Raw genomic sequence first — 25,673 nt, 5'->3', positions numbered from 1 at the left:
TCGTACAAATATATTTGCATAAATCTGACATCTGCACAAGTGATTCCGAGAAGCAATCTATGAAGTTCTTTGAAGGAAATGATAAAGATCAGGCGACAAGTTGCACTTGACAGATTTAACCAGCAGATGTCGCCACTATGCGATGTTTAGACAATGACTTTTTTTCATTTTTTTCAAGGGATCATAAAAGCTTCATAAAAGAATATAATATCCACAGTTCAAACTAAAAACCAAGAATCTTCTGCAGCATGGACAAGAACTTGTTCAAGTGTTTCAGACCTTCAGAGTGCAGTCAAGTGTTTATTTGTTTATTTATTACTTGATTAATGATGATTTCATAATATAAAAAAATTGTTTGGGGCAACATTTTTAACTCTCATGTCTTAGTATTATGAAAAAATCACAAAAATTCAAGATAAAACTAAATTATAGACACGATTAGTTATCGATTAGACACTGTGAAGTCTAACAACCCAGGAACCATGTATTTACTCCACGAACCAACCTCCTGCACACCTGCACATTTTTCACTGACCAGAGCCTTAATATCTATTTGTATTACATATACTGTAATGTATTGCTAGATCTATCTATCTATGAGGTGGTATCAAAAGGTTTTGAGACTAGTGTGGTAACACGCCAACAGATTGCAGCACAATCCTGCACACACACTCACAGGGAGCACCGACCTTCATAAGTCAGTGTGCCAAAAGAGATCATCCTGAGTACATCAGGAGCCATGCAACTGGTGATGTTCTGACCACGTGTGTTACCACGTCCGCTATTCTGACCTCGTGCAGACCCAGAAACCGAGCTTCTCACACATTAGTTTCTCACAGGAAAAAACGTGATCTCACTTCTGCAAACACAATACTGGACAGATTTAGCTCCTGTGGACTTTGCCCTTATTCTGAAGATAAAGGAACAGTGGTCACAGTTTTAACACCATTGCAGAGATCCAGTAGGAATCGCAGAAGACTTCCAGGACACAATCCAGAACACTGGGAGCTATTTCTATAAGTTGATAATTCTATTTTTATAACTGTACATTTTATTTTTTATACGAAGAAGATAAGAAGATAAGATCTATCTATGTATCATGGAGATTAGTAGTGAGAAATGGGGCTGAATAATAATAACAACAAGTGATATAGCATTAAATAAATAGCATTAAATATCCAAACGCATTTAAAACTTTCTAGTATATAATAAAGTGTAATTATGTGCATCGTCTGCTATGCATTTGTGCCTGTGTCAGTGCTTAAACAATTAGTTTTCCCATGTCCAGGTTATTTGTAGGCTACTGAAAAAAATTTACTGAAATACTGCAACTTCAAACATTTTTCCAATATACCAATTATTCCACAATGTAACAGAACCTACAGATGCTGCAGAACCTGAACTATCCTACAACAACCAAATCGCACAAATATAACATTGCAATCAGTCTACCTCTTACTGATCTGGATTACTTGATGAATCGTATGATCAGGAAAGATGCAATGCTAACTAGAGCACAATCAGTTTGTCCGGGAAAAAAAAAAAGTGAATTAGAAAACTGAATTTTTTAACTTGGTACATTTGGGTTTCATTACAGTACCTACAGTTTCTCTAGTCTGGTTAGAAAATGACTAAGTCACTTTGAGGTTACATTATTTTGCTGTAGTGAATGTGTGAAAATGATCATGTCATGTGGTTTGGCTTGTTGTGCTTCTCACAGACACATTTACATAATAATAAAATGATGAGAAGAAAATAAATAAAAGAGCATATCTGGAATTCATGCATAAAATGTTCTATTGAAAAAATATTCTGTATACTACTCTGAATGAGGAATGACATTATTGTGATTATTATTATTATCACTGTAATATTCTGTTCATTTTGACAAATAAACCGAAAGGAAAACCTCCCCAGGGTGTTGTGAAGTAGAAAGCTGGAAAGGAATCAAAACTCAAATTAAGGAACCGCCTGTATGGGTGTTTCTGATAGTAAGCTATCAAGTAAAGCTGTACGCTGAGATGTGCCTTATCAAAAACACATTAACCCTCCTCAATAAATGGCTGTTACAAGTTGTTCACCATAACAAAGCTCTCACACTGAATTTACATTCATTCGATCATCTTGAGGAAGCGCTTCATCTTGATCCAGAGTCGGAGCGAGAGTATTCTGGGAATAGTTTATAAATCTCAATGGGTTTTTTGGGAGGTAAGAGGAAACCAGATTTCCAAGAGGAAACCCAAAGGAAAACACAGTGAACATGTAAAACTCCACACAAACAGTAAACCCAAGCTCATCATCAAAAATGAGTTCAGGATGAGCCTGTTTATTTTATCATAACTAGACGTGTCCGAGACGACGTTTTTCAGACGTGTCCAGAACCTTTTTAAGCCTTTTCAAAACAGGGATAGAAAATAGGGACTGAGAAAAACACTGAGGAAACACCTTTTAGGCAATCAAAGCAAAAGATGCTTAAAAGTTAAGATTAAGGCATTGTATTTCAGATCCAGTGGTCATGAGTTCAAATCCCAGACACACCAAGCCTGAGCAAGGCCCTTAACCCTGCAGCTGCTCAGGATCAATGTAAGTCACGATGGCCAAATGCCATAAATGTCAAAGGAATAAGAGATCTAAAAACACCTATATGAACAAAATAAGGAGAACCATGAGATATGGAGGACATGGAATTGTAAAGATAAAAGTGGGTGTCAAAGTTTTTATTGATTCAATTAATGCTTGTTTGACAGATAAACTAATCATGGAGTCGTGTTTCACACTTACATCGGAATCATATTAGAAACATATGCGATGTTAAGCAACGTTTCTTGATTTAAAGCAAGAAAGCATGACGTGTTCGCATCGAAATGTGGAACAATGGGTTCGATGGAGTATTACTGCTCCTTTCTCCTGCATGCAAGCAAACACAAAAAAGAGAACTGAGCTTATGTTCAAGTTGAGAAACATGCATCTCCACCCTGCCTGCATGTGTTTCTCTGTATGACTGATACTAAGTTGAGCAAGCTTGCCATGAAATAATTTCAGCGTCACCTCCGTTCATTGTACCATAGAGTCAGCACCGTCGGTTGTATAATATCACTTTGGGATCACTGGGTCTTAGAATAGAAGAAGAATAGAATAGAATAGCCTTTATTTTGTCACATATACATTACAGCACAGTGAAATTTGTTCTTCGCATATCCCAGTTTTGCTTGGAAACTAGGGTCAGAGCGCAGGGTCGGCCATGATACGGCGCCCCCTGGAGCACAGAGGGTTAAGGGCCTTGCTCAAGGGCCCAAGAGTGGCAGCTTGGCGATACCGGGGCTCGAACCCCCGACCTTCCGATCAGTAATCCAGTGCCTTAACCACTGGAGCCACCACTCCCCCTTCTTCTGCACCATTGGAGATCATTTTTTTCCCCAAATGCTGTGAACATTCTCGCTCTTTTTCTTTACAAAAGCATAAAGATGTGACAGTCTGAATAGGTTTTGTGTAAAGCTCTAGTATGTGTTAAGTTATTGTGTTAACTCTGTTGTTCCTGATAACGTAGGATTTTTGTGTACCCTCATCATAAACTAGTTGAAACTGGTTAATTCTTTTGAAGGTGTGTATTTGAGGTCTTTTTATGCTAATTAGTTCTGGGGTTAAAGTTCAGAATTTACATTAATTTAGTACAGGGGTCTGCAAACTATGAAATGCACCAATAATCGATCGCTGGAACTGTCAGGTATCGACAGAAACCCATATCAATAGTTTTTCCGGCTTTCTCTAGAAGCGAATCACCGACACTACATTCTGATCGTTTTTACGCGTGAGATGGCTCACTGCAAGGAGAGCGCTATATTATATTTATTCATTATAATTGATTTATTATATGTATTTTTAATACATTAATATTAATTTTCATTGTTCATTACTGTGTCTGTTTTACATAGTTTTTTATTTTTTATTTATCTAGTATCCATTTTTAAAATAGAGATGTCTAAGGACTATCCCTTTTGTCACTTTGGACAGATCTAGACACTCACAAATGTGTTTATATTTTCTGTTTGAAAATTCAGTTTGCTAAATAATATTCGGTCATTTAAAACATAAACATAAAAACATATGTAAAAAGAAACACATTCCACTGCAAATTTTTAATCTGAAATCTATCACAAAACATGTGTAAAAGAGTTAATCGGATTTTAGGCACTACTTAAACCTAAAGTCAGACATTTAAACCACAATGTCTGACTTTATATTTTTGGCTTTCAAAGTTATAATATTGTCATTTTTAAATTATGCGTATAAAAAATAAATAAATAAACAAAAAGGTTTACTGCAAATTTCATGTATATTAATAAATATGGCTTTGGAAGAATATTTATTTATTATTATTTTCTTTTTTCAAAACCAGAGCAATCTTTCCCCACAGACAAATCAAACTGACACATAGATTTCTATTATGACCATAAAATAAAATAAAAACAAAATAAAAATCTCGGTATCGATATGAATCGTTATCGACTAGTATCGAATCAAACAGAAACACAGTGTTATCGCCTATCTGTGGTTCATGGTCCGGCTGTGTTATAAACGCCTCCGTGCTGAATGTCAGGGCGCTTCTTAGTGAGTAGAAGCCGATGTTAGACACTACTTAGGGAGCCTACATAGGGGACGAGCACGGAGTTTGAAAACCGCAGTGTTTCGGGAAGTCCGTGGAGTTCGAGGGGAAATTCTGCACAAGGTTGGCCATTTTGTTAAAGGAATCTGATGAGGAGAAGTGAGATCCGCTCAGCTCGGAATCTTCTCACGTTAGCACGAAGATAATTAGAATTGAAAGCAGAATGTTGGAGTGAATGAAGGTCTGAGGAATTCAGAAAGAAATCACAAATCCGATCTTCTACGGGGTAAAAGCTCCGGGACAGGATGAGGGCGAGGTTGAGCTTCGTGCTGCCGTTATGTGCGTCTCTGATCACCACAGTGTGTGCTGGTGAGTTAACCGAGTTCTCATGGGTCGGTTAAGCAGGTAACTAGTTTATCTGCTCGGTGTGTTTATTTCGCTCGTGCTCGTGTTTACCAGGTGACTGCGTGGAGAACAGATGTGCTGTCATGCACGTTCCCGTTGAACTCCTACTGTAGCTCAGGGCTCTGAACTCAATCCGGGGGTTTGGGATGAAGACTAAATATCAATCAATATAAAAGTAAAATTTATATCTAAATTTGGGTATGCAGCTTTCCTGGATCTGGATTATTATCTTACACGTCATCTCGAGTTGTAATAAATGTGTAGTTAAGTGTGTATAATATAAACAAACAAACAAACAAAACAAAACACAACACAATGCATTTGAGATGTTCAAACCAGAAGATGTTCAAACCAGAAGATTAAATATAAAACGTTATAAAAGCTCGGAAAGTCCTCGTAGTGCTAAAATATTTACGAGGTCACGTGACCATCTGCGTGTTCACCAGAGAAAAGAAAGGTTTTATTCAAGTATCTGATATATCTGATATATCTGATGTATTGATGTGTCTGATGTATTGATGTATCTGATGTATCTGATATATCTGATGTATTGATGTGTCTGATGTATTGATGTATCTGATGTATCTGATATATCTGATGTATTGGTGTATCTGATGTATCTGATATATCTGATGTATCTGATGTATCTGATATATCTGATGTATCTGATGTATTGATGTGTCTGATGTATTGATGTATCTGATGTATCTGATATATCTGATGTATTGATGTGTCTGATGTATTGCTGTATCTGATGTATCTGATATATCTGATGTATTGGTGTATCTGATGTATCTGATATATCTGATGTATCTGATGTATCTGATATATCTGATGTATCTGATGTATTGATGTGTCTGATGTATTGATGTATCGGATGTATCTGATATATCTGATGTATCTGATATATCTGATGCATTGTTGTATCTGATGTATCTGATATATCTGATGTATCTGATGTATTGATGTGTCTGATGTATTGATGTATCGGATGTATCTGATATATCTGATGTATTGATGTGTCTGATGTATTGATGTATCTGATATATCTAATGTATTGATGTATCTGATGTATCTGATATATCTGATATCTGATGTATTGATGTGTCTGATGTATTGATGTATCTGATGTATCTGATGTATCTGATATATCTGATGTATTGATGTATCTGATATATCTGATGTATTGATGTATCTGATGTATCTGATATATCTGATATATCTGATGTATTGATGTGTCTGATGTATTGATGTGTCTGATGTATCTGATATATTTGATGTATTGATGTGTCTGATGTATTGATGTATCTGATGTATCTGATATATCTGATGTATTGATGTATCTGATGTTAAAATATTAGCAACAATGTATAAAGAAGTGTGTGTGTGTGTGTGTGTGTGTGTGTGTGTGTGTGTGTGTGTGTGTGTGTGTGTGATCAGTGTTTAGGCATTGGGAATAATTGTAATCGGTGATTGTTGGAAACAACAGTGTTTTGTGAGTGATTATTGGAAATAATTGTGATCAGTGATTTGTTGTTAACATTTGCTTGTTAGAAACATTTGTGATCAGTGATTGGTTGTTAGAAACATTTGTGATCAGTGATTGGTTGTTAGAAACATTTGTGATCAGTGATTGGTTGTTAAAAACAATTGTGATCAGTGATTGGCCACTGAAAACAACAGTGATTTGTGATTGATTATTGGAAATAATGGTAATCAGCGATTGGTCGCTGGAAACAAGGATGATCAGTGATTGGTTGTCAGAAACAGTTTTGCTTGTTGGAATACTGCCAATTCTTTGTCACTTTGTCAATCACAGTGACGCCACCCAACAATGAATTGTTTGTCAGCTCATGTATGTAGAAGAGGGTAGACAGCTTTCCTCTGAGTGTGTCGTTGTTTCATGAGATTCAGCAGTCCAAAAAAAAAGGAACAAAGGTCACACTTGTGTGTTGGCAGTGGTTTTTTAGATAACTGCTTAGTCAGCATGAATGTACAAATTGCCAGATTGACCAGGTATTTTTCTTGGAAAGTATTTATAATATAAAACTAACAGGAGACAAAAAAAAAACGCTGCCAAACCTAACAAGGCTACACTGAGTAAGTCCTGCTGGACGCCGTCTGCTCTCAAGAGTCAGTAATGTCACCTGTAACTGTAGACTGTATCAGGATCATGATTTTCAGACCTGGTTTCATGTTTTGGATGAGCCGAGACACTCGTCTCAGTATGGACAGATCCCCTGCAGTGTTCGCACGACTTCTAACGCTTTGCATGTTCAAACCTGTTTAATCTCTTTAGATTCATTCCGCTGGATCAGTGGTTTAGAAATGTCTCAGACGTAAACACATATCCTGGTTTCTTCAGCGTTAAAAAGATTTTAAGGAGATAATGATTTACAGAAGAGCTTTCTAAGCGGTTTTTGGTGTGGGGAAGTGCATCGGCATTTCTGCGATTTCGTTACTTTAATGTTCGGCCCGCTTCTGTTTTGTTCCCGTGCGATGTTTTGGTAGTTCAAAATAAGCGAACTGAAATCATCATAATCAAACTGCATATGAAATCGTTTGCCAACAGAAGGTCAAGTGTCAGATTCAGTATAAAGCACAACAGCGATGCTGTTTGTTTGGTTTTTTTTTTTATCACATGGGTTTTTATTTTCACACTTCTAAACCACACTGAAGGCTCATCTGTAAGGTTACGAGAAAACACGCCAAAGGTGCTTGTGGTAAGAAACAGAAAGTAAGTGTAGGTTAAACCACTGTCTTCCTGTGATTGTTTATTTATTTATTTCTATATATTTTTTTGCCTTTCCTCCGTAGCGTTACTGTAACACCGATCCTCTATGTTGTCACGAAAGTTTGCGACTAGCAATTACAAGCCTTAATATATACAGTACCTCACAAAAGTTAGTACACCCCTCACATTTCATCCTCTTTAGTATCCTCTCAAGGGACAATACTATAGAAATGAAACGTGGGTATATTTTAGAGGAGTCGACGTGCAGATTGTACAGCAGTACAGATTGACTGTGCTCTAAAAAAAACAACAACATACAGCCATTATGTATTTTCTAAATAACTGGCAACAAATGTGAGCACACCCTGAGTAATAACTGCTGTACGTGGAGCAACCGTGCAAAGCCAGATGTCCTATTCATCATGTTCATGTTTTTGTCTGCTTGACAGGACCAGACAAATCAGTGTATCTTGACTGAGTTACAGTACAGTGGTCAGGGTCATAACAGAGGTTTTCCAAGCATCAGGCGCATGAGACGCATGAGTGCTGCAGCGCTGCTTTAGAGGTTGCAGAAACAGAAGGTCTGCTTTTAGTTTGCAGGCCTGTTTGCTGAAGACGGCATGTCCAAGAGCATGAATTAGTGGAACCTTACATTGTTGCTTGCAGAAGATTTATTATGTACAAATTGCATTTTTTTGGATATTCGCCAGACTACGTCATAATACGTGACTGTCTCTTTTTAAAGACAATTGGAAATAAGTGTTTATTATAGACAAGAGTGTAATAATATAGTAATAATATATAGTTGGACCATAATGAGGACTAACTAAGAGTGAAAGAGACACTTTCCCTCACAGCTATTTACATACCACAGACCACAGTGCTTATGCTGGCACGGAAATCACAATGTAGCTTGTGGTGCAATGTTCTCCTTATTCATGCTCCGATATAATACTGGTGTTTTGCTGCACATTTCAAATAAAAATTTTGAAATGTATTTTGAAAGTTTGAAATTTGTCAAGATGAAGATGAAGGAAATAATCAAAGGATTAAAAAAAGCAGAAAGATCTTTATTGTGGCTTGGAAGCGACTTTGTTTCACATTCACTGAGTATAATTGTAAAAGCATTCATCTCAAAGACTTCTGATACAAAGAATGTTTCGGGTCAGACACGGAATAAACGACTGTTTAAAGTGCTACTGAGCTCAATGGCAAAGCAGGAAAAGGAGGTTTGTCTGGTCTGGTTTTTAGTGGTGGGAATAAATGAATGTATTGTTAAAAGTGTACAAAAAAAGCTGCTTGTATTCTTTAAAAAAAGGATTCAATATGAATATAGTGAGCGATTTCTCTGGACGGATATGTTGAGTTTGGTTTTTTTGTGTTGTCACGCTCCCATGCGCTCGTATTCGTTTTTGATTACAGCTATTGTTTCTTAACACTGTATTGTTCACGCAGAACGAAGATAAAATGGAAACTTCCAAAGAGGAAGTACATCCAAGACAGCTTCAATGTAGGGATTAGGCTTTGAAATATTCATGGTAGGATTATAGTTTGATGAATTTATCCAAACGAGCCCCAAGGTCAGAATTCAGATTTGCAACATCGAGATGATAGGAACAGGTGGAGCTCCTAAAGCTTGACTTTCATCTCTGGGTTCATATGAGTACAATTTAGGTTCAGCGTACATCCGGAGAGATGAGCGCAAACTGCTGAAAAACAAAAACCTTTTTTTTTTTTTTTTTTTTTTTTTTTTTATAAGGGGGGGAAAAACGTGCTTTGAGACTTCCTCTTGTTCAAGATCGAGCAATGTGTGTCAACAGGAATGTACATGTTAAAAAGGACGTACAGACTCTTCTTCCATTTCCTCCTTTTAAAAGTCTGAGCAGATAACGAAACAGATGCCCAAAAAAACTTCTTCAGAGTAGGTTTTGAGCTGAACGAATGTCTGCATGTAACTGGGGCAGACGGGAAATCATGCGTTTTTTTTTTTTCTTTTCAGAACACTTTTGTGTTAATTGTTCATTGATCTCTACTGAGCTTTTAAAGCTGTCTACATGTTGGACCGCCATTCTCCGTCCAGAACCATTCATTCTTAATCCTGGCAAAGGATCCACATTAAGTTCCTATTCATTGTTGTAATAAGCTTCACTTATCTGGGAAGATGTTTCACCAGATTTTGTGGTGCTCCTGCAGCTGCAAGGGTGTAAGTAAATGTAGTGATGTAGGTGAGGATTCATTCCAAAGGTGTTCAGTAGAGCTCTATAGCAGTCCACTCTATCTCTATGTAGACTATTCAAGGAGCTGGCATTGTGCACATGGGCGTCGTCATGCTGGAACAGTTTTTTGGTCCTAATACTTCCTAATACCTAATACTATTGTGCAGTTGCTCTTTGCAGTGAACAACCAAGTTCCTCTTTGCCTAGCCATGCATCCTGTGTAAACTTTATCAGACTTTCTGCAGTAGGGCATTTACCAGTGGAGATGAAGACTTAAGAGCAGGAACTGTATTTTGAAGTCATGAAGAGATCATAGATGCATTTAAGGATATTTTGTTGTTAGAAATGTACATGATATCATTCCAGTGACTTCATTCTTTAAATCATTTCATTCTTTTCTTTCTGACGTCGTCTTGCTGTTGCTCAACAGTGCAGCTTGGCAGAAGTTTGAACATCCTGGTGTTGCACACATACTGCGTAGCGTTAATGCAGAAGTGGAAACCCTTTTCCTTCGAATCGCAATATTTTACCAGCTTAAAGGCCGATTTCTTAATGGTTGCATCCAAGATGCAGAATGAGACTGTGAGGTTCTTTTACACAATCGATGCATTTCTATGCATACGAGCTTTAACTTACTAACACGGCACACGGCCCCAAATATGCCCATATCCTAAATGTCTTTAAGGTGAAAAAACTTGACAGTTTTAACAGTCAGATCATTGTAAAAAAAAAAAAAAAAAAAAAAAAAAAAAAACTAGTAAACTGTGGTGCAATTTTTTTGACCGAATCTAATATACACTATATGGACAAAAAGCATTTAGACACCTGACCTTTCCAGCCAGTCAGCTCCATGTAGAACGGAAGAGAGTCTGGACTTTGCTACTGGGCCTGGTCTTTGGTTGCACCGTCCTACGTTTCTGCTCCTTTCTTTGATTCAGGTCCTCACAGTCTTGACACCAGGATTCAAACTTGAGCCACTCTGCTGGATCCAGTAGAGTGAAAACTGCACCAGACTGCTAAAACATGTGTCGTCTGAACGAGGCACGTAGATCTGGGGGTAGTCTGGTAAGCAGACGGGCTACTGAACCGCACTGTAGTTCCACGTTACCGTCAGGACCTAATGTCTTCAGTGCAAACTTATCAAAACTGGCTAAATCTCCTGGCTGAACATCAGGAGCATCCATGACTGCTGCTATATAAGATAATTAATGAAGTCGTCTAAATCTGTTATTAAGTGCAGTCATAACGTCTTAGAAATATGTCTGCTATTAGACACGCCTCTTCAAACCTCAGGTTGTCTAGAAGAACCTGATGCTTGTACACAATGTAAGGAGAAAAGTACTGGAGATACCAGTTGTATCGTTCATCATTTCTATGTAGGAGCATGACATTTTTCATTCACGTGAACAAGGAGACCCAAAATTGTTCCAGCATGACAATGCCATTGTGCACAAAGCCAGCTCCATGAAGATCTGCTTTACATGGGTTGGAAGATCTCTTGCTATAAAGCTCCAAACCTACAGAAAACTTTTGTAATGAATGTGAACGCTGACCGCACCCCAGATCTCCTCACCTTCTCACCTACATCAGTCCCTGACTTTAGTTTGTCATTGAATGAGCACAGATTTCCAAACATCTACTGGAACATCTTCCCAGAAGAGTGGAGGTTATTATAAAAGCAAACGGGGACTAAACGTGTCCGCAAAAATTTAGCCCAGAGTATATGCCAGTAAAGTTTATGTACTTTTTTCTCTTCTTTTCACAGTTCCTCTTCCCACTGTCACTAATATCAGTTTGTCATGCCACAATCTGAAAAATGTGTTAAGCTGGAAATACAGCGAACCTGATCATCCTGAATTCATCATCAACATCCAACATTATGGAAAGTAAGTTAGTGAACGGAGTCTAAAACTGGATTTCTAAAAGATAATGCAGAACATTTTGTAGACGTTTAAAAGAAAAGAAAAACATCGAATTGTTATATTTAATATTTAGTTTTATGTTCTTTGAGGTTTTTTTTATTTTTTTTTAGCAGTTTATTAAAAATATATTCTATTCTATTATAATCTATTCCAAATATTTGTACACATTTCTTATTTAAGGATACATTCTATTCATTTTTATATATTGTTTTACACTTAAAACTTGTTTTTTTTATTATTTGCCTAATTTTTTTTGTTGTGGCAAGAATTAGTGCAAAAAATATTATAATATTAGAAGAATTTGACTATATTTACTCCTCAAATATGTATTTCTTTTATATTTTATTATTATTAGTAGTAGTAGAAGTTCTATAGCAGTAAGAGTAGTGTTAGTATTGGTTTTTATTTATAATAATAATTATTATACTTATCAAAACCTTATAACTATAAAATAGGCAAATTTAATTGAAGTAGTTTGTCCATTTAGTTAATTAAATAATAATTCATTATATAAAATGCTTTTTATGAACATTAACGTTAACTCTTTCTGGTTATCTACAGTGGATTTACAACAGTTCGCACCAACGCCACCTTCCTGAATATCACCGAATACACAGAAGGTGCAGAAAACAGTTTCTACGTAACAGTTAAAGCTAAAGGATCAGAACACAACGCTTCATCTGAAGGCATTTCGTTCAGCTACAACGAAGACGCGCCAACTGACATCACTTGTATGTGAAAACCAATCCAAACCGCCGAACGATACTCTTCTACTGACTTTTATAACCACATCATTCCACACCACACCTGCAGTTTTCCTTCTATTAGTATTATTACAAATATTAACATTTTTATAACTGAAAATTCTACATTTAAGTTCCGGCTGGTTTTTGCACCTGCTCTCCTGTTCCATGTTCTTTTTACATTGCATCAGTTATAAGATAAGCCACTGTTTGTGTGTGTGTGTGTGTGTGTGTGTTTTCCTTGTTAGTCTTATGACTGTATGTTGTTTGGATCTCACTGTAGGTGTGGTGGACTTCCCGGCATTAGAAGTTTCCGTTCTTCCACACAAAGTCATACTCTCCTTCACACATCCCTTCAACGTCCACGAAGATGAATCTTTCGATGCCAGTTTTCAATACACCATTTCCTATAACGGGGTAAGATCACTGATTGATTGATTGAGTCCAGAGGTTCCTTTAAACTATCTGATACAGCTGTGGAACTCACAAAAGATTCACAGGAAAAATAGAGACCTGTAATGTATCGACTGTACATCTAACATCCCACACATGCACAGCTGTACAGAGTGAGTGGTCCACACACACACACACACTCACACACACACACACACACACACACACACACACACACACACACACACACACACACACACACACACACAAAACCCACGCTTATTCATTGTGGTTACATTTTGATTTCAAATGAGTCAGAAACGTATCAACTGTGAGTCAGCATTAAATGTGACTCACTGATTCACTCCAAATTCCCAAATGCATCATGTACAGTTACATAATCACTAATCCTTCATGCCCCCCCCCCCCCTTTTTTTTTTCTACAAGCACAATGCTTTTATACAGAAATAAATGTCACACTCCTTCTGGCCAATCAGATTGTGTTTGAATAATTATATATTTTAATAGAACAAAGGATGAGTTTGTTATCTAAGGGCTGTGTACCTTCTGGACAAGGAGAAGATTTAGAAAGAGACTCTGAAAAATGTGTATTCTCTCTTAATGCTCCAGAACAAACTGACGGAAAAGTCATTCTCTAGTTTCTTTGTGGGTGCGCAGTAAAGGAAATCTAAGGGAAACTAAAACAGAAAAAATGCTAGAATTTTTTATTGTCTAAGTGCAGAAATGATACGTCACAGTCATTTCAGATCAGAAGTGGGCGGAGCTTATACGGTCTATATAACAGTGTTCAGCACAAAATCTTTTTACATTTCTTGCTGAAAACCCCACTGTTTCCACATGTTCACACACCAAATAGTCTGATATCGAGGAAGACGACATCCCTTTTTTCGACATTCTAACATCATATAAAGGTGTAGTTTCAGCTACAGAATTTAGCCTCTCAGTTCCCTCACTTCCTGTGTCATAAATTAAAAGTCAATTTTTTTGACTATTGATTTTCGTAGTTTGATTCTGGAGTATAAAAAAAACCCAATTTATAATCTCTTAACCAAAAAGCTCACGGACCTCCTAAAGCCCTATTTTTCTGTCTGGCAGAAATGCAAAGGTTCAGGAAAGTTAGGTAGAACTGAAGGAAAATCTGTTTCAAATCCGTCCTTTGCAGCAGCTGTTCCTTTGTTCCTCTGTTCCTTTGATATGTGCTATGATACTATTGTTAGAAACTGAATAAACAGATGTTCATCTGCTGCCCTCTGTGGCGAATAGATTGAAATGCTTTTTTTTTTTATTAGTAACCCAATCAGTAGCATAATAATACTTTTTGTAAGCAACTTCAATTTTGAAAGTTACACTGACAATAATATTTGTGTGCTATTTCAACATCCTATTCTACGTTTAGTCCTCATTTGCTGTTGTCATTTACTGAGGTCGAACGATTTTTGGAACTAGCAGCAAAAAGCTATACTGATAGTTTTTCCGGGTTGCGTCTGTGGCCGGAGCGGTCCTCTGTCGTTATACAGTACAAGAGCGGCCTCTAGAGGCAAATCACTGAACCACATGCTGTTTATTTGACGTCTTTTTTTATTCATTTTGGGTGTAACCGTTTTTTTTTTTTTTTTTGGAGTAACACTTTTTGTTTTAGCTTGAACACGTCTTATTTTTCTTAATATTTTTTATTATAATTAATATATTCATACTTATTTAGTTTAGCACATTTTTATGAGTCAATACTGGGGGTTTTTTTGTAGTTTTTTTATAAAGTACTATTTTACATTTAGTATTATGTTTATTTTATCCTGTATCAGTTTTAAAAACTAAAATTAGTCGATTAATCAGTTAACGGAAAATACGATCTAACCTAGAAATTGGTATTGATAAAATCGGTCGACCTCTAATAATAACCTCGAATCTACTGGGTAGATGTTCCACTAGATTTTGTGTAGATTTGAGTTCATTCAGCCACAAGGGTATGTCATTACCTGTAAAGGGTCTTTTTTGTTGAATTTTTTCCCTCCAGACAGAGAAAGAGTGTTTTTGTATGGTGGAAGAAGAAGAGTGCACAGAAGAGTTACACCTATACGAAAGTCTTAATGGGAGGTGCATTAATCTACTTATCAAAGGAACTGTTAATAGCATTCCAATGGAAATTTCCAGAAAGGTGTGCGGCGATGGAGCTGTTTATACGGGTAAGATTCATCTCTTCTGCTCAAATGCTGCATGCTGTTTTATATTTATATATAAATATCATTAGTGGATTTATTTTTTTAATAACCTGTATATACTGCATATTGCATGATGTGGTGGATGAACAAGCATAATGCATACTCCAAAATCTAGTAGAACAGAGGGAAAGGAATTATGTGGAATGCGATAATAACCATACTTATGACCTGATGTCCGCAAACCTTTGGCAATATATTGCCGAATATAGTGGCAGTATATCTGGACAGGTTGCGAGATGTTTGGTACGAGATGGTCGATGTTCTGGACTTCAGCGGTCACTGGTTTTAATATTATTGCTGATCAGAGCACTTGTATTTGACTCAAAGTTGTTTTGTATTTGTTTGTTTTTTGTTTGTTTACAGACTGGGTGTTGCTTTTAACCATTGTGATATGCTGCATGGTTGGATTTCTGCTCCTAATGCTGTTGGTATTCCTGGTTTACAAGAAACTCACTCAGCCTGACTCAGAAATCACCATCTTCACCAAACTCCTGGTAGGATGTTTAGACTGTTTGTTAGACAGTATTTATATTTGAGAGTTGAGTCTGATTGTTAAACATAAGAATTATAACAATATTAGGAACACAGATATTTCTAACATTTGGCAGACACCGTGTTCCAGATCGACCTGAGCACTTGAGAGTTAAGAGTCTTATACAGAGGCCCAACAGTGGCGTAGTGGTGCTGGGATTTGAACTTGTGACCTTAGTCTTATGCCTTAACCACTGAGATACCACCTCTGCCCATTCATGCAGATACCTAATCAGCCAATCAATCAATACAGGTCATATAGGTCAAGAGCTTCAGGTATAACGTGATGATTATGAAAAAAAAAAAAAAAGATCTCTCTGTTTCATTGGCCTGAATTTTACTTATGGGGTATATCACATCATCAACTGCTCTTCTTGAGCTTCTTCAAATTTAACACCCAATCATTTTATTCGAGTTTATAAAGAATACTGCACGCACAGTCACAGGGAGCACCGACCATCATAAGTCAGTGTGCAGGTTGCTGAGTGCAGACAATTGCAGGCGTATTAAGTAATAAATATAAATTTCATCGTTCTTTATGTCTCCTACAGAGAATTGTGAACTCCGATCACATCGTCAACGAGCCCGAGGAGCCTACGATGTCCAAGGTGACGACTCTAATCCAGGCCGCGCCCTTGGATTTCACCGATGAGCCTTCTTCAGACCCGTCCTTCACTCCGCTTGAAGAAAAACCCCTCGTCACTTCATACCCCCCCACTCACATATCCACCCACTTCAACGACGATGTCAATTTAACCGAAGAGCAGGACCAGGGAGAGATGATGGATGATGCAGATTCTGTAGGCTTTGGCAGCGGGAACAGCTTCTCGGGTTACGACAGCTGCAAGTTCCCCATCGATATGGGACAGGGAGACATAGTCGACGCCTACGGACCACGTAACCTACGTTAGCCCTCAAGCGTGCACTCTGGAAAGGTTTCATGAGGTGGACAAGCGTCAAGAAATTCAGGACTAGGATTTGACCTGCAACGTTTACAAGAGCACAAGAATCGAGCGTGTTCATGTATTATATTGGACCTTTACAGATCTGGCCTCCTTTAAAGACTTGCAAAGCATAATACAAAAAAATAAAGTTCCCTCTTACAGAAGACGAACCAGTCAAATTAAGAAAAACATTGGCATCTCATACATTAAATGAAATCATCTGAATGCGCCGCCTACATTCGTTGCAAGCAGAGTGGGTTTATGATAATTTTTTTTATTTCACTCACAAACCCTAGAAATGAAAAGTGGTTTCTGCGAGGCCATAGTGCAGTGTGATACGGCATGGCATGCAAGTGCAAGTGGACAACAGGAAAATAAATACACACACTAGTGTTTACTGTAGCTGCAATAATGCTCTATAATATAATTATAATAATATATAAATTATAATAAATATAATAATATAATAATGTTCTATAATAATAATAAATGCTGCATGACTGCAATGCGCCCTCTATCTTCAGCTTGCGGTAGTAGCGTTTCTGCCATGTTTCCGGGAATGACTTTATAGAAGACACTGAGGAATAAGGAACGTTTCTTGGCTTTTAAGCACCTTGACAAAGTTTCCTGATTTTTCTGCCGAACGCCATTAGCTGGAAACGGTCTTTATCCGGCAAAGAGCATCCACACATCCAACAATGTGAGCAATTTCTTTCCGGCTTTCCTGCCTTTTTGATTTTAGAAGAAAAACTAAAACGAAGCACCGCGCAATCGGTTTTATTGCTGTTGTGTAAAATGCAATAAAGACCATTGTTCGGGTTTTCAGTTTAGTTTTTTCTTCCTGTAAAGAAATCATCGATGGACAATTATTTCTCTCTTTTTTAATTTTTTTTTACATTTTATATTAGCTTTAAACTAGAGTGTGAAAATTACCAAAAAATTTGCCAAGTAAATTACACATCAATTCGATGTGAAGTCTTGAATTCTGAGAATGTGAAGATGTTGGTAATGATGTTGTTGGCCGAAATGCGGGTAAAGAACTTCAGACGTTAAAAAAAAAAAAAAAAAAAAAAAAAAAAACCCTGCTTTGCTATATGCAAAAAAATATAATTCTGGAGATTTCGTTCCGGCACGATTATCTTCTGTTATTTGTTTTAGCACTTGAAAAGCTTTTTTTTTCTCCCCAGATTGTGAATAGCAAAAATCAGTGTGCTTGGGGTTTTACTTTAACAGTAGCCGGACTAAATCAGTGTCTTTAAAGCATTAAAATTGTAACACTCTCCGTGCGGAATGCAATCATTACTCATCATTGTATAATCAAATAATTCCATCACTTCAGCTTAGCATATTGCCTTCGCAGTATTTACAGGTTTCTATGTAGACTTTAAGCAAAAAATTAATATACTCAGTGTATGTACACTTAAAGGAAAAACTTCAGCTGCATGCTTTACAGAAATTATAACATTTCATTGTGGTCTGTCATTTGTTTATGTGCTGGGAAAAAAAACCCAGCATCAAATAAACATGTCATTTTTGTGTGTTTGATTTGACAAAGTCAAAATAAACATTCCTTTTTAAGGTTTCTTTAACAGACGGAGTTTTACAGACTGTCTTTTAGAATGTCTCTTTATCTGTACCTGTAGACACAATGTTTTTTTATCGTAAAATTCTATTGATTGGTTAATTGATAAGTTAATTAAAAAAGCAGAAAGTGATGTAGAAGGATAGAAGTTCATGAAGACGGCAGAAAAGATGCAACAACCAACTTTTACCAAAAACGGAAATTAATGTAAATAAAAACAAACAAATACAATTATTTCATTGATTAATTACTTCGGTTGTTTAATTCCCACCTAGATCATTAAGAGACTGAAATGTAGTAGATCTTATTTGGAGGTTTTTGGAGGGTTTTTTTCTTCACCAAGTGCATTAATGCTTATTTCGTGCTACAAAAGGCAGTGATTTCACTTAAAACTAGATATTAGGTTATTTTACTTTACATACACATATTTATAAAATATCTAACAAAAACCTTTTTGAAGGAAAAAATCCTACCTCACTAGGCGGCGCTGTTTCAGATGTCACTGTGGAGTACGGGAGGTTTGCGCATGCGCGGCTTGTCGTCGGTTGAACGGGTTTGCGCGTCTCAATCCGAAACCGAAGAGTAGGCGGTTCTTTGTCTGCCTGTTTCCCGACAAATCCCGCCCCCATTGCTATTATTGGTTACTTGCTTCCTACACAAACAGTTCACTGATTGGACGAATGACCTGCGAAGACCGGAAATTAGGAATGCGTCAATGGCGTCGCCATCTTGGAAAGAGCAAAGTTGATTGATTTTAATTGAAGGTAGATTTTTTTTTTAATCCAAAAAATACTGACATGATAAGAATATAATAATAATAATAATAAAAATAATAATATAGTAATAATAATATACAATTACAGTGAACAAACAAAAGGAGTAAACAATTACAAGGAACAAACTTATACATGTTCTTTTATAAATCCTTATTAAATGATTAGCTATTATTTGTGTAAAGCTGCTTTGAGACAATGTCCATTGTAAATAGCACTATAAATAAATGTTATTACAAAAGATTTATTTTTTATATTTTTATATTTATATTATGTGTGCTTTATGACAATGTGTTTTATTTAAGGGTGTTTTATACTTTATTAATGCTTATATTTGATGAATGTAATGCAGGACTACATATGAATAGTGTTTATTTTTTATTTGGACCCCAGTACTTCAGTGTACACATGACAGTGTGGATGAAGACTAGTTTGAAGTCCACCTTATAACATTAATAGGCAGGTGACAAAAGCAAAACTAGAAGCTCGGATGCACTTTGGCACTGAATTGGTCTCTAGAATTGTACTAGAAGACTATTCTTATAGAATATCTTTGCTCATGGTGATTTGATGATGGTGTTGGAGAGAAATGTTCCACACACTGCTACAAAATCTCCCATAAGCATACACTGGGTTGAACAGAATTTAACTCATTTGTAGATATGCAGTCTATTATGCCATGTCCGATTCATCAATTAACTGTCCTTCTTGAGTTAAAACGATTGTGTTAGAAAGCAAACATTTAAAAATAGGCAGGACAGAGGATCATGTAAAACTTTGTCAGGCACATTTGTTCTAGACTGAGGATCAGGACAGACTCATGTGATTTAGACTCTGGACCAGGACCAGGTCAGGCTCGTGTGACCTAGACTATGGACCAGGTTGGGCTAATAGACCAACGATGTCTAACTATGGACCAGGATGTGCCCTAAACTATGGGTCATGTGATTTAGTTTATAGACCAGGGCAGGATTGTGTAATTTAAACAATGGACATGTAGATCGACAAATCTTACATTAAAATTTTGTTCCTATCTGGGAATTTCCAAACAAGTGAATTTAATATTTATTCAATGTGAAAAATAAGTATTTCTTCTTCTACATTGTCTTGTTCATTGTACAATTACTAAATATTCATATATTACAATATTACCTTAAATAATGAATAATTTTTTATAACTGTAACGAAAGAGAAGTCAAGTCCATTGTAGACTAATTATAATAAATAGTGATTGGGTCCAAAAATATTGCTTAAAAAAAAAACGATATCGTCGATACTGAATCAAAGTACTTGGTATCGCCCATACTTTCTCTATCCCTGATTGAAAAGGCCATCTGTTCCTTTCCAATATGGCGGCTGTTTGGACGTGTCAGAGGAGCAGCCACCACGGTTTGGGCGTGAATTGTGTACCAGAGCAGAGGGAGGAGGCGGGATTTTTCTCTGAAGCAGGGGTGTAAAAGGAAGCACGTCTAACGGAGAAGCGCCTCGTTCGGGATTTTCACTCTCAATGTAGATGACTAGCGAAAACACTCACTGCGTATAGACGGAATACGGCAACGTCCGATGGTTTAAACCGCGTGAGTTTGCGACACTTTGCGACACCGGAGCTCCGGCCAGGTTGATGAACGCGGCTTCGGTACCAAACTCAAGAATGTAGCGGGAGGAGAAGCCGTTAGCGGGTAAGGCGAGATGCGGACGCGGATTATTCGTGTTTTTACCCGATAAATGTTACCGTTTAAAGACGTGATTTGAAGGCGGAACCCGGTGTGGGAGGAAAAGCCTTCAGCCGTGCAGCTAGTCATTGTAGGGATCTGAGCTAGCATAACGGTGTTCCCGTGCACTTACAGACAGTAGGTCATGAATCTGTGTGTTTATCCTCCGTGACACACACACACACACACACTCACACACACTCTTCCTTGGTTACAGGTTGCCTACACACACACACACCTCATCCCCACCTGTTGATACACACACGGCCCATTGGTGCTGGAAGTCCATGTTGGCCGCTGTTTCTCTCAGGGGAAGTACCTAATGCACGCTAAACCGTCGCCAGGTGACGTCATATATCTGCGAATTTGTCGTCATGATCGAAACGTGCTACTGGTTTTCTGAAGATGCATGGACAACCTGGAGGTTTGCTGTAATAGAAGGTAAATAGCATGATGTCTGTCGTCGATCGGTGATGGAACACTAGGAGTTATGGTGATCAGTGAAGGAATGCTGAAAAGAATTGTGGTCAGTGATTGACTAATGGGAGGAATGGCGATCAGTGATAGACCGCTGGGGGGGGAATGATGAACGGTGATGGAACGCTTCGGGGGAATGGTGATCGATGATGGAACGCTGGGGGGAATGGTGATCGGTGATGGCACGCTGGGGGGAATGATGATTGGTTGACGGAACGCTTTGGGGGAATGGTGATCTGGATGGAACGCTGGGGGGAATGGTGATTAGTGATGGAACGCTGAGGGGAATAATGATCGGTGATGGAATGCTTTGGGGGAGTGGTGATCGGTGATGGAACGCTTTGGGGGAATGGTGATCGGTGATGGAACACTTTGGGGGAATGGTGATCGGTGATGGAACGCTTCGGGGGAATGGTGATCGGTGATGGAACGCTTCGGGGGAATGGTGATCGGTGATGGAACGCTGGGGGGAATGGTGATCGGTGATGGAACGCTGGGGGGAATGGTGATCGGTGATGGAACGCTGGGGGGAATGGTGATTGGTGATGGAACGCTGGGGGGAATGGTGATCGGTGATGGAACGCTGGGGGGAATGATGATCGGCGATGGAACGCTTCGGGGGAATGGTGATTGGGATGGAACGCTGGGGTGAATGGTGACCGGTGATGGAACGCTTCGGGGGAATGGTGATCGGTAATTGATTGGTTTTTGGGGACATATTTTATTATGGAAGATTTTAAAGATCACTAACTAATGCTGTAACTAATACTGTCTTGGGTTTTTTTCCATGCTATTTTTTCTTTGAGTCTTAGAGATGATCTCACACCGTGATCGAACCTGGGTTATTCTCACCTACAGTTGCATCATCTTCCCATCCGATCATCTGATAATCCTTGTGTGGACATTTTGTCAACCTGAAGTATGTCCCCTGGGGAGATAGTGTGAGAGAGAGTTCAGCTATGACTCGAGAGATCTTCTGATTCCCCTCAATCCAACTGTATTCATTTATTTCTTTAAATTTGATTTAAAATATGTTTATAACTTTTCCTTAAAAAAATCTTATTCCATCACCTTCACTGCTGAGCAACGTGAGTCATGTTTGATGCTCCTGTGGTTATGGCTGTTGCGTCAGATGGTCCCGCTGGATTTAGTTACCTTTCTAAGAGACAAGAGTCAAGAGGCCTCCGTAACGTAACCGAATATGCAAGCAGTGTGGTCTCTCCGATGTCCTAACGTCCCTCCTGTGTTTTTTGTGTGAGCTCATTAAACAGGCATTGCTGTATGTCTGTCCTATAAACTCCATAAAATCTCTCAGAAGCACATTTAGTATCCGTTTTTGTGTGGATTTTCTTCTCCATGAATTGTTAAATGTTGCGTATTCTGTGGAAAGTACACACCAGGTGGACCACACCCCAGAAACACACAGTTCGCTCCTTCAGGGGGAAATAAATGTGCAGAACGATCTACCCTGGTGATTAAAGCTCTCGTGACATCTGCGTGTCATTTTTCCGTCTCACGTTGGTTCTCTCACCATGACCTAAGAAGATGTCTAAAGGCTTTTTTTTTTTTTTTTGTTCCAAACAGGGAAGAACTTTAAGCGATTATAAGCCGTGCGAATTTTCCAGCCCAGCTTGCAACCATGTTGGAAGAGGATATGGAGGTGGCCATCAAGGTGGTGGTCGTGGGAAATGGTGCCGTTGGCAAGTCGAGCATGATCCAGAGATACTGCAAGGGCATCTTCACCAAGGACTACAAGAAGACAATCGGCGTCGACTTCTTGGAAAGGCAAATAGTGTAAGTGTGTTCTGTTTGCTCAGCTGTAATCGCTCTGACGTGACTTAATGAGTCGTGTGGTGTTTTTTCTTTGGTCATCAGTGGATGTCTGGGTTTCTAGACTTCCCTGCTATTCATCTGGACAAGCGTTAGAACCTACAGCTCTTTAATAAACCTGTTATGTACTCCAGAAAAGGCTTACGCTAATCACCCACGTGATTAACGATACAGGCTCGATACAGGCTCGGTACTCTTTGAGTTGGAATGTGCTTTTAATCTGCTAAAGATTTTATATAAAGAAGTAGAAACATACAGTCTGGAGGAGACACCCTGAGACAAACCTGAGGTGTTTGCTCATAAAGAGTGGCCCAGATTACCCGTAGACGTATGCAGACGTCTCATTATGAGCTTTAGGAATCAGCAGTGATTTCCTCTAAAGGTTTTCTTTCTTTTCTTCAAGTTGAGCAAAAGCTATGGTGATTAAAATTCTGACTCAGCATGTGTACAAAAATTGTACAATACGCAATAATGGAAATCAGACTAAGACGGAGTCATGCTGATTCAGAAAGGATTTATGTAATAGGCGGCTGTGTGGCATCCAATATTATAACATTTTACATGAGAAAGATTTGAGAAACTAATCCGGAGTTTGAAAGCGTTCGATTTTTCTGCATGCAATCTTTCCAAAAAAAAAAAAGTGTATTTTTTTGTAAAATTTATCTTTTTTGTTTGGATATGAATTGATGAACCCTTTATTTAGGTTAACAGTGAAACGTTTCTTCTAGACGGCGAAACCTAGATACGTTTGATCCCGTTAAAGCAGCAGGGAATCAATACGTCCCAGATGTTGAAAATCCTGGATGTTTTACGGGGACGTGTTTGCTATGTTCTGTGTTTTCAGAGTAAAGGATGAGGACGTGCGGTTGATGCTGTGGGACACGGCGGGTCAGGAGGAGTTCGATGCGATCACTAAGGCGTATTATCGAGGTGAGGCTGAACAGGATGTCAACATTTTAACGGTCGGATTTCTGGACAGAAAAGTCCAAATAATATACTTCAAATGAGACAAACGATCTTAACAGTTTATTGCATGTTGTTTTGTTTTTTTGTTTGTTTGTTGTTTTGGGTTTGATGTACGCTTTATAGGTGCCCAGGCCTGCGTACTCGTCTTCTCCACTACAGACCGAGAGTCATTCGAAGCCATTAGCAGCTGGAGAGAGAAAGTGGAGATGGAAGTTGGAGACATTCCCACCGTCCTGGTGCAGAACAAAATCGATCTGCTTGACGACACGGTGATAAAAAAGTACGAAGGGTTAAAATAAGACTTTAGTGTAGAAGTGTAATCTATTGGTATTTATTTGTCCTTCATGTCACGTGATCGTTTAACCCCTTTGCTGTTGCAGCGAGGAAGCGGAGGGTCTTGCTAAGAAGCTCAAGTTGAGATTTTATCGTGCCTCTGTGAAGGAGGATCTCAATGTCAGTGAAGGTTCGTAGCACAGTTACAGTAACACGCTATACATTTACATTAACGGTGTTTGGCACCGTAATCCAGAGCAGCTTTCACTCTGCTCATTTTTACACTAAGGGTTAAGGGCCTTGTTCAAGGGCCCAGGATTAGCATCTTGGTGGTGCTTGGATTAGAATTAATGGATAGAGGGATTAGTGGATAATTGGTAGAGGTTGGATGGATCAGTGGTGCAGTAGTAGAAGATAGATGGAGAGATGAGTGAAGCGGTGGTAGATCCTGAGTAGATCCATCCTGAGATTGATTTACACATGATTCTTCTCTCCGTGTGTGTTACCGTGTCGTTCTGTCTTGTAGTTTTTAAATACCTAGCGGAGAAATACCTGCAGCGACTGAAGCAGCAGACGGCCGACGATCCCGAAGTCGTTCACACGTCGAGCAATAAAATTGGTGAGAAATTAAGAGAGAAAATTATTTTTTTTCTTTCAGCAATTGACGGATATATTGAAAAACTAATAGAAATACGTTATGGTTTCCATAGTAACAGCTCATACATAAGTTGTTGATTTAACGATGAAATTTTTTTTTTTTTTTCTTTTTTAATAAAAGAATTGTATTTGAAAGTCAATGTTTTATAAAATGAATAAACCAGTGCAAGTGGAGCTGTTCTGGGAAAATGATCCAATTCAGTATGATTTATTTCTTACTTGCATTCAGTTCAGCACGTCCTCCTGACAAAATGATCTGGAGCCTTCAGCCGACGTAGAAATGACACGTGGAATAAAAAAAAGTCACGAATAATCCCTGTGCTGTTTTTTTTTGTTTTTTTTTTGTTTAGGCGTATTCAACACTAGCAGTGGCAACCAGCCGAACCAGAACTCGGGCGATCTCAACTACCGTGAGGTCATCAACCTACGACCGAACAAGCAGAGAACCAAGAAGAATAAAATCCCCTTCGGTAGCTGCAGACTCCTCTAGAACGTCTCCTCCAACGCGTTAAGCCTTGTTTGCATTGCGGGGTCCTGGGTGATGCGCAGAGTCTGTGAAAAGCCTCGTCTCAGTGTAAACCCTTTAGGTGCAGACGGAGGTGGGGTTTAAACTGAGCCCGTTTTTTTTTTTTTTCTTCCCTCCACACATCGTGTCCCAGATTCCGTTACGTG

General features: G+C 38.3%; 2 protein-coding genes and 1 long non-coding RNA gene across 4 annotated transcripts; 2 read left to right on the top strand and 1 right to left on the bottom strand.

Moving 5' to 3' along the window:
* The first annotated feature begins 4,636 nt into the window (after nt 1-4,636).
* Nucleotides 4,637-18,318, top strand: ifngr1l (interferon gamma receptor 1-like). The gene is made up of 7 exons (XM_083539167.1): nt 4,637-4,972; nt 11,724-11,844; nt 12,442-12,611; nt 12,907-13,040; nt 15,052-15,220; nt 15,620-15,750; nt 16,339-18,318. Exons 1-7 carry the CDS (start codon nt 4,909-4,911, stop codon nt 16,696-16,698), a joined length of 1,149 nt encoding a protein of 382 aa, XP_083395293.1. The 5' UTR covers nt 4,637-4,908; the 3' UTR covers nt 16,699-18,318.
* LOC310724818 lies at nt 17,920-21,162 on the bottom strand. Its single transcript, XR_014533175.1, has 2 exons — nt 21,048-21,162; nt 17,920-18,998 (listed from the first exon to the last, which is right to left on the bottom strand). It is a non-coding gene; the product is annotated as an uncharacterized lncRNA (long non-coding RNA).
* Nucleotides 20,419-25,655, top strand: rab23 (RAB23, member RAS oncogene family). 2 transcript variants are annotated; one of them, XM_083539168.1, is made up of 7 exons: nt 20,419-20,765; nt 22,860-23,069; nt 23,950-24,035; nt 24,195-24,351; nt 24,452-24,534; nt 24,871-24,963; nt 25,352-25,655. In XM_083539168.1, exons 2-7 carry the CDS (start codon nt 22,915-22,917, stop codon nt 25,489-25,491), a joined length of 714 nt encoding a protein of 237 aa, XP_083395294.1. In that variant the 5' UTR covers nt 20,419-20,765; nt 22,860-22,914; the 3' UTR covers nt 25,492-25,655. The 2 variants fall into 2 exon arrangements, with proteins under 2 accessions (XP_083395294.1, XP_083395295.1); XM_083539169.1 differs by lacking the exon at nt 20,419-20,765 and adding an exon at nt 21,131-21,239.
* The last annotated feature ends 18 nt before the right edge of the window (nt 25,656-25,673 follow it).

Source organism: Silurus aristotelis, assembly GCF_946808225.1.
Source record: "Silurus aristotelis genome assembly, chromosome: 4".
NCBI classification, from domain to species: domain Eukaryota; kingdom Metazoa; phylum Chordata; class Actinopteri; order Siluriformes; family Siluridae; genus Silurus; species Silurus aristotelis.
This window is presented reverse-complemented; position numbering and strand designations above follow the sequence as displayed.

What these genes read in the sequence shown, in the direction of transcription:
- rab23 (XM_083539168.1), top strand. Translation starts at nt 22,915, where the DNA reads ATGTTGGAAGAGGATATGGAGGTGGCCATCAAGGTGGTGGTCGTGGGA. An exon ending in TTCTTGGAAAGGCAAATAGT is followed by an intron (nt 23,070 to 23,949) that starts GTAAGTGTGTTC and finishes CTGTGTTTTCAG; the next exon opens with AGTAAAGGATGAGGACGTGC. An exon ending in GACGACACGGTGATAAAAAA is followed by an intron (nt 24,352 to 24,451) that starts GTACGAAGGGTT and finishes TTGCTGTTGCAG; the next exon opens with CGAGGAAGCGGAGGGTCTTG.
- ifngr1l (XM_083539167.1), top strand. Translation starts at nt 4,909, where the DNA reads ATGAGGGCGAGGTTGAGCTTCGTGCTGCCGTTATGTGCGTCTCTGATC. An exon ending in GATCACCACAGTGTGTGCTG is followed by an intron (nt 4,973 to 11,723) that starts GTGAGTTAACCG and finishes TTCTTTTCACAG; the next exon opens with TTCCTCTTCCCACTGTCACT. An exon ending in AACATCCAACATTATGGAAA is followed by an intron (nt 11,845 to 12,441) that starts GTAAGTTAGTGA and finishes GGTTATCTACAG; the next exon opens with TGGATTTACAACAGTTCGCA.